General features: G+C 33.4%; 1 protein-coding gene across 8 annotated transcripts in view; it reads right to left on the bottom strand.

Moving 5' to 3' along the window:
- Window positions 1–2,143: 2,143 nt before the first annotated feature.
- Window positions 2,144–9,606, bottom strand: part of LOC117207159 (spectrin beta chain) — a 39,636-nt gene continuing 32,173 nt past the window's right edge. For 5 of the 8 annotated variants that reach the window (XM_033447093.1, XM_033447096.1, XM_033447095.1 and 2 more), the window contains 4 exons: window positions 8,335–8,490; window positions 7,309–7,576; window positions 6,814–6,996; window positions 2,144–3,621 (listed from right to left, as the gene is read on the bottom strand). In XM_033447093.1, the coding sequence (XP_033302984.1) occupies window positions 3,618–3,621; window positions 6,814–6,996; window positions 7,309–7,576; window positions 8,335–8,490 (611 nt within the window). In that variant the 3' untranslated portion in view covers window positions 2,144–3,617. The remainder of the gene's footprint in view (window positions 3,622–6,813; window positions 6,997–7,308; window positions 7,577–8,334; window positions 8,491–9,606) is intronic. The other 3 variants (XM_033447098.1, XM_033447100.1, XM_033447101.1) reach the window with 1 other exon arrangement.

The raw sequence follows: 9,606 nt of genomic DNA, 5'->3' as shown, positions 1-9,606 counted from the left end.
CAGAGTTGTAGTTTGACCTCGTTGCATGAAACACCTTATATATACGTATATATATATATTATATATTACGACAATGTGTGTATTTATGTAGAGTATATCAAGATGAAGAACTGCATGTCTAATATAATGCGTCTTAACGCGCATGCGTGCTTCGTCATTTGTATATTTATCTTTAAACAGAATGATTTCGAAAGTTTTTGCAAGGTAAGAATTCATAATATTAGATTAAGGTAAAAATTAGAAAAAAAAGTAATATCTTCAAGTTCTTTTAAATTTTGTACAATTGCATCTTCTGTATAATAAATAAAACCTGCAATAAGGAAGATGTCGCGCATTGAAGACGCCACCATACCTCGTGACGATTATTGATTGCGTTTTGGAACACGCTTAAGTTTAAATTGTTTGGTAACAATTTTTAAAAATCATTGAAGATATTGTTAACGCACTATTTTGAATAACAACAATATTTTTATCAATGCATCTAATTTGAGTAAATTAATAAATATAATAGTTATATTCAAAATAATTACAATTACAAACAATTAAAACGTAATTAAGACACTCGTAAAGTTCACTGGCTACAAATTAATATTATTCAAATATAAATTGGAGCATAATTGTCAACGTAGTTATCAATGGGAAAAAAGGTTCGTAATAAAATTGAAAGTCATCATTGGGGAAGTAAGTACTTTTATCGGTGACTCTCAAATGTATGTAATAATAAAACTACATTAGATAATGACTATCATTTCCTGGCGACACCATCAAGGTCTCCCTCTGCTCTCGGCACATCTATTCAAGCAGAGCGTATGATTAAAAAAAAGTTTTTTTACATTTCTAATTACTAAATACGTAAATAGAATACGAAATATATGTACAGCGAATAATAAAATTTCTGTCATATTTTCAACTGTAATAATTTTGTAACTTTGTACTTCATAAAAAATTTATCTCACAAAAACAACAAATTTTTAAAGTTGAAATTGACCCAAACAAAGATACAAAGATTTAAAGCTTATACTGTCTAAGATAAAATGGTATTATAAAATTATAATCTTGCCTTCCTTCTTATCTTATTAATCTCTAATCTAAAAATCTTATCAGGATTCATGGACGAGGATGGAAATACTCTTAGGATTTCGTACAACTATAATTATTAGATAGTTTTACAATTATTATATATTTTCTATTATAATCATTTTTATTTCTTATAATTTACTGTTCTTCGTTATCTCGTATTTATATTTATATATATATTTATATTTATATATAAAACACATAGCTATGAAATATTAAGTTGTGTGTAGTGTAGCAATGCGACTCCAAATAGTTTAAAAAATATCCACTAAATGCACATGCATTAAACTAGAAAAAAGCGAACAGTGTCATCGATTTCATTGTATGTTTCTTTCTTCTTTTGATTAAGATCGTTAATTACTGCATTTCGTTCTTCTTGCCTAGGCGTATACTGCGTTACTCATGATCGTATGTACAAATTAGTGAAGCGCACAGTACAATATATAGTAAAAAAGATGAGACGTTTTACAAACGTATTCCCAACATGTGCTACTCAGAGGTATCGTCGAGAGAAATATGATTATTACCACGTCAAGAAAAAGTGCATTCCAAGAAAAATGGAACAAGTCGACGTCGATTGAAATGAGTCGCATTGTAAATGGACAACATCTGAACAGAAAAGAGGGCGAGAGCTTTTAGTAAAAATGAATAGTTCTTAAATAATCGTCACTGAAAAAGATGGTCAAAAACGCGGTTCTTAAGTTTCAACCTTAAACCATTCTTACACTCTATATGAAACAAAAAACAACCGTGATAAATATTTAAAAATGTCAAAAGACAAGACAAAAGGAAAATAATAAAGAATACGAAAGTTAACAATCGCGTAAATCGCAACGTGAATACGATATCAGTTAATATCAAGCGAGACGCTTCAAATGGAATCGATACCATTCCCGATTCTTCTCGTTGATAAAAGCTCGCTTGATAAAAACTGCATCTCACACGCAGAAACATGTATAAAGAACAATTAAATATTATCTCTTCGTTCTATTCTTAATTTCGTCGAATCGTGATATTTTGGGATCGTATATAAGAGGAAACTCTTAAAATTATTAAACAATGTGTGTTCCATTTCTTTTTTTTTTTATAATCCTCAATGCGTATTCCCTTAGGGCGTAGCATATATTTAACAATTTTTTAAAAGCTAATTTATATTTATATTTATATATAATATTTATATATTTATTTATATATTTATATATGTATTATGTCCCAAGTTAGTGTGCCGCTTAAATATATATATGGCAGTCATCGAAACGCAAACGAATCGTTTGCGGAGAAACACGAAATTAAAAAAAAAGAGGTGCTGGGCGAGAGAAAGTGTATATACCGGTGTACAGACCTTACAAATGAACACGTGCATCGATTGAGCTGCTTAAATTGATAAAACAGGGCAGATATCATGAATTAAAGAACAACGTTTCTTTCCTTCTTAAGACGAGAGCAACAACGCGTATCAAATTACTGCACAAGCTCTAATAAGAGTTTCTTCTAAAATAGAAACATTATAGCACTCTAAGCTGCTACAAATTTTTATCTATGTAGTATAAAAAGGGCTAGAAGATACTTTTCAATTAAACGAGAGTTATATCTCATAAGGCATTGCTTCTCGAGTTCCTCTTCAACAGCGAACGTCTGTTCAAAAATGGCATTTACGCGACTCGTAGAAACATAGAAAATTGTTCGAAGCAATATTAGCAAATACATACTGTAAAAAATAGATCACTTATCGAGCTACGTTTCACTGCTGTTATTCGATTCGTTACGTGTCATTGCTTGAAAATGTGATCTACTGGCTTATCCTGAACAGTCTGAATTAATTTTATAATCGAATTCTTATCTGACTTATAATATGCAGAACTTTTGCAGTAACTGATATCAACTATGGTATCAACTAAATATTACAGACAAACGAAGGATCGCCTTGGCTACATTGTAAAATAATATCAAAACGCAAGATACGCCCACGTATTAAATTACAAAATCTAAAACTTGTACTCAGTAGTTCACTATGCGAGTATGCGAGAAAGATGGGCAATCAATTTTGACAATTAATATCCATGTTCAAGTAAACTCGATCACGCTAACGTGGGACATCGAATGTTTGTATGTGTTTGTGTGTCACTTTCTCAACTAGCGATATATTGCAAAGTGTCCGAAAATTCCTTGAAGAAACTAAAAAAAACGCAATTAAAGACTTCAAATGGCCTACACGCGCGTGAAATGTTTTAAATACATACAGACAGCTGCTTAAATATTTTCTATTAGTTTCTTTTTTTTTCTTCGTGATGAATAGTTATCGAAGATGGTAGGCATTTTTCGTAAAATCGACACGGATCTTATAATAAGTCGAGTCTTCCTTCGATTTTGTTTCTTTCTCGTTTTTTTTTTCCAAACACCATGTCCGCGTGTATGTCTCCTAATTCTTACAATCAGCGCTGCCTTTTTATTTATTTGTTAACCACGTAGAGCGACGAAACATTTCTTTTAAACTGTGTGTGTTGTGCTGAGCGGCTTATACCGAACTTCACTGCTCCAGTTTAGCTGAAAATTGGCAAACAAAGCAAACATTAAATTAAAAAATGTTAACGCGTATTACGTAGAAGGCATGTGTGCGTAGTGTTTCTTTGGAAAACAATGGTAATTTCTTATCCACGAGGCGTAGAGCTAAATCAGTCTTATCTCTCTTTCTATAGTTCATAAAATTGTCAATAAAAACAAATTCTTAAACAACTTTTTAAGATTTCTATAAATTGAAATGAAAAAGAAACAATATATATATATCAAGATTTAAGTTTCCTTTTAAACTAGCGAACTTCATCTAAAAAGATATTTCTTAAATAACATTTAGAATATTATTACATATTTTTTCGATGGTAAACTAAAGTATACAAAATTAAAGATCGTACCGCTCTAGCCTCTTTAAAATTTAATACGCACGATATTGAGCAAGAATGCGTATCAAGTATCCATAAGGAAATATAGCGCAGCCTGTTTTTTACCTTTCCACTTTTTTGAATGTTTAGTCTTCAAATCTGCTTTGAAATATAATTGCATTTGATTTCAATATTTAGCCTAATACACATAATTTTTAAATAGTAAAATGGACAGGTTGAAACAGGTCACCCTGTATATATGGGAATAATAATACTACGTCTCAAAATATCTTTTAATGCTGCTAAATGAGTGCTATAACACTATCTGTCAAGGTTTGACATGAGCAAGTACGGATACTACACACAAATCTGGGCAATTAAAGTACATATGCACGAATCAGCTCTATCATTTAGGAGCTGCACGCGTTTATGTAAGTCGCGTGTACAGCCAAAATTTACCTCCAACAGTAGAAGGCAACAGTGTCATATCTTACTGATAACCAGGATGATTTCTCTGAAAGTATTTTCTTTTTTTTTTCCGACCAGCAAAGAAGCGTGAACAAATGATATAATATGTATGATGACATAACGAAGCAATGACAAAAGGATGGCAGCAATATAATCCAACAATGATATACAATAAATCATGTGTGTCTACGCATATATATAATAATAACAATACATTATACTAGAGCGAACGAAAGAAATGTTTCATGAAAAAGCAATGAAAAATGCTGATAAAAAGCGCCTGTGAACTGAGCTTTGTTTGGTGACATGATTAAAATGATTGTGTTTCATATTCTCTTCCTCTTGTTTTTTCCCGAATGAGACAAAATTTGACTCGTACATTTCATATATTCGGTTTTCATGTCTGGAAATGTTTTGTCGCTAAAGTACAGCTGCTCGCTTAGGGATGATAATCATCCATCGCAATTCGTTGATCCGCTCACGTTACACTTTGTGAAATTAAAACTATCCTTTACTGAAATACGGTATTTTTCATTTTTTAATTTGCGTTCTAGTTTCTCATTTGGTCTTCTATAATCCATACACGTTTATATCCAAATGACATTTATCGACTTTGCTAAATTATATAATTTATATAATTATAAAATTCTAGAACCTTCAAATAGAATAACTTCAGAATTTACTAATGCCGGAACATGTAACTTGGCAAATCTTTTTAGCACTCAATTATGCATAGCTTCACTAGATTCTATAGATAGAGAGTAGAATTTTTCACAGAATCAATAGTGTTTGCAAAAAGTAAAGTAAAAATTAACACTCCCTTTTTATGTCAAATTTTTACTTCACTTCAAATTGCTGTCGTATCTTTCTCAAAATTAATAAATGCTATCATTCGAAAGAATATATACTGCATCTCATAACTATAAGACCAGCCTAAGATTCTCAATTTTTATATAGGTACAACGCCAAATCTAATTAGAAGCATATAAAAGCAAACAGAAGTTATAAAAATTATAAAAGAAGAACTTGTAGAAATTATTGTTACAGTTTCATTTTATTTTACCTTAATTTCAATTCTTTATAGTAAAATATTCTGCTACGCTGGTTCTATAGTTAGTCCCCATTTTTAGCAGACATACCGTACAAAAATTGAAAACTTTGGGTAGTTTTATAATTATGGAGCACAGTATATATGTATAACGGATAACGAGTTATGACTGTAATTAGCGACTTGAACGTTATCTAAGGAACTTTTTATGGTCGCGCATATGAAACACAGTTAAGCACCGCACGTACAGGTTCTCCTTTTTGTAGAGAACTTCGATTATAATATATATCATTCCGCATTCACAATTGGAAGAACATTCCTCTTGTACTTTTTTAGATATGCTAATTAAATGTAACCAAAGAAAAAGAAAAAAAAGGTGTAACAGAAGGATAGAGAAAAGAAAATTGGTAAACGATGATCAATGAAAATCGTGCAGTAGTACGACGGTAAAAATGATCTAATGATTATTTATGCGACTCACCGCAATCTCTCTAAATGTTGTTCCAATTGTGTACTGTTTTCTTACAGTTCATTGGTTTCACACTTTCTACTTTTTGGCTTTTCTAAAATATGATAAATGCAAAATGTGATCGAATGAAATGGAAAAATGTCTGCCAGCGTTAAACGTATACCGTGAGATGGTAATGACACGGGAAAACCTCGAATCTTTAGAACAATCGTGAATAATTCATCGGTCCGAGGTGATCACCTTGCCACTCGTATAACGATGATCAATGATATTTTGAAAACGAAGCAAAATATTTGTAAAATACCTACATTTTGGAACACGCTTTTTAACTGGAACTTTTAACCGGAGTTTTACTTAGCTCTCAGAAATGCACAGATGACGAGAAGCTAGCGAAAAACGAAGATTACTGAATGATTAATGCAAGAGAAAGGAAAAAACATTAAAAAGTCCATAGTTAAACATACACACCCTGTAAATATGCTCCAATACGAGCAATTAACGATGCTTACTAACAATGATTCGCGTTAAAAATTGACACAGCACTCGTAATGGACTCGTAAAGGTAAAAGAAAGTGATTTGACAATCATCAGCATGAAGAACAGATGACACGGAAGATGACATGAATAACGAGAAGTTTTTATAAAATTTTTAATCGATTTAAGAAGAAACGACGATTAAACGAAAATAATAGATTTGAACAACGAAGCGTTTAGCTAATGATATTTCGTTTCCTATCGAATTCCATCAATCTCTTTCTATCTCTTTCTTTTTTTTTTACTTTACGTGATATGTTGGCGTTACGTATCTTCCCACGCGGTCATCCGGTCGCCTTTTTGCCGAATTTTTTTTCAGATACTTCTAACGAGAGACTCACTTTTTCTTGAGAGTGAAGAAACTACGCCGCTTGGTCTCGGCTTGTGTAGGCGCGGGTAGAGTGTGCGCCCTAGACGTACCCGCACCTGATGTACCCTGTGCTGCTTGGTTCAACACGGTAACCCAGTCGTTCATTTCAGCATCGTCTTTAGCCTGGAATAGGAAGTCTGATCCGCTTTGTGACCTAAAAGATATGAAATTTTAATCGATACTTCTCTATCGTATTTATATTAAATTGTACGTTTATGATCACAGGAAGAAGAGAGCAGGATTTTCAACTTTTTCAAGCAAAATATGTATTCATCATATTATGTAATTTCTATGAATATATTGGCAATTATGTCAAACTAAATCACAAAGTTGCAGGCCCTGTAGCAAAAGTTTTTGTAAAATCTCCTTAATCGTTGATATAAATTCTTAGCGTGAAGCCAAACAGCAACCAAATATTGCTCCTCTTCCCACTCTCTGTCATATTGGGACTAGAAGCAGAACTCACTTTACTCGGAAGACATGTTTCTTCTTAGTGTAATCGCTCGCCACAGTAATAGTCGCTCCTCTAAGGTCCAGAGGAGACTCTCCCTTGTACGGTTGATCAGGCGCTGCCTTGTATGACTTTTGGTCGGTATATACAAACAAGCTCTGTCCACGAACGACCATGTACACTTTGTGCCAGGACCGATTAGACGCCTTCTTCGTTGTGCTCTCCCATTCGTGCTTTCGTTGCAACACGCCCTCGAATTCATCATCGGTGGGACTTCGTTGTTCTGTAAAATCGGATTTAATTTAAAGTCAAACTGACAAACGACAGAAGATAAAAATAACTATACTACTTGGCGAATAGTATGCGAAGAGTTAAAGAGAAAAGAACGTAATCTACGTTACAACATCCAGTTTCCTTTCGAACGTGTAACACAACTGCAAACACAATTATACATTCATTGGGTGGAATCCATTTCAAGTAGGAAGACCTGAACAGTTAATCAGATAGACGTTATAAAACAATGCCGGAATGCAATCGAGATACCCAAACATGTACACGCATTCACCGTACAGCACCAATCGTAAACTTGATTCTGATCACGTATGATTAGAAGGATGCATACATTATTAACGTTTCCATAGCCCAGATTCCTAATGTTTCATTCAACATCCCTCGTACACGTATTCCAGACACACGTACACAATTCAGGAAATTAAGGAAACGCTTCCTGCGATCATCAATGAAGCTGGAATAGCAAAATGTTTAATAGTTGCTCGACGATATGAAAGTTCATCTTCCAGAGGCTCGTATCACTACCTAAATAAAATGTTAATTAATTTATTAATATATTTCGATCGATTATCAACTAGTGTTAATTCCATTAAGTTTACTTTGCTGTGACCGAACGTTTATTAAATTCATATCACTGTCAAGCGAACTTAAAGAGATATTAACGAGCTATTATCGTAATTAAAATGGTGGGTAGGCATAACGGTAGCAGAAAAACTCCAGTGTGCACGATGTTTGAATAGAATTGCTTACCGGAAATGCTGCGCTCATCGTCACTCACGCCACTTCGATCTAAACTCGGCGACTTGGCGGACTTTCTCCAGCGGAAACTCCTGAACGGCGACTTGCTGCGACTACGTTCCTTACGTCTTAAAGTACCAGACTCGGAACCGCTTCCACCTTTCGGAGCTTTTAACACGACACACGTAACACACGCCACGTTATTAACTACTTACATCGAGTCACATCGACAGCCTAGTTTTATTTTAGAATTGTGGTCGAAGGAAGGTAAGGGACAGGAACGTTTGTTAAATTCGCATCGTTTTGCTGCACATGCAACGCATGCTCATGCGAGACTCACTTTATCCGCCAAGATACAAATTCTGGCAAAAATATGATCCGCTTTCGAAAATTTGTTCCATCGAATCTTTTATCAAACATGATTTTTTTTTATTACTATAATTAGGCAAAGCACGATCGACGAGTTTACGATAACAAGAACGAGGTTCCAATGTTTAAATCGTATTTACTGCAAAATGATCGCGATATTGTTAGAATGTTGCTCGATTGTGAATTTATATCACGTTCGAAAAAGCTATTTGATCTCTAATTGATTTTTGTTGGTTTATTTAAATTGTTTGTTACAGCGATCCTTTCAATCTTTTAACTTCACCGTTTCTCTACTTTGCCAGATTTGCTAACTGCTGGACAATTTATTAAACAGGTAGGTGTTATTACTACTGAAGTAAAAAAAGATGATGATGATGATTTTTAATCAGAGAAATTAATCAAAGTCGACGCGGGAAAGATATGATAATATTCGTGATTGATTTGCTAACGTATCTGTTTCATGAAACCTTATCATATTTTTCCCTCGTAATATTAATTTGTAATTAATAATCTACTATGAAAGACATAACTCTAAAATTCTACAATCTTTCTATTTCCCTATATCTTCCGTATATTACAAAGTTATTGTATAAAGATGTTATTGCTACGGAAATCTAGCGCTCAGAACAGGCTTTAACGTATTCCTTGAAAATCCTAAATCAATAACGACAGTTCATATACTGTACAAAAGCCATAGAAAGAAGACTAAAAAGGAAACATCCAGCAGATCTCACAAAGGATATATCTTAACAAACACGAAGATGGTACCCCATTGGGGGTAGCCACCCACATGATAATCAAACAGATAAAAAATTCTACCAAATGTCCAAGTTGGGCAAATTGTGAATGTGAAAAAAGAAATATACTGTACAAATGGCTCGTTTCCTCTTCGCAACGTTGTCTTTTAATAAGTTT

This window comes from Bombus bifarius, unplaced genomic scaffold (assembly GCF_011952205.1).
Source record: "Bombus bifarius isolate JDL3187 unplaced genomic scaffold, Bbif_JDL3187 scf7180000008023, whole genome shotgun sequence".
NCBI classification, from domain to species: domain Eukaryota; kingdom Metazoa; phylum Arthropoda; class Insecta; order Hymenoptera; family Apidae; genus Bombus; species Bombus bifarius.
This window is presented reverse-complemented; position numbering and strand designations above follow the sequence as displayed.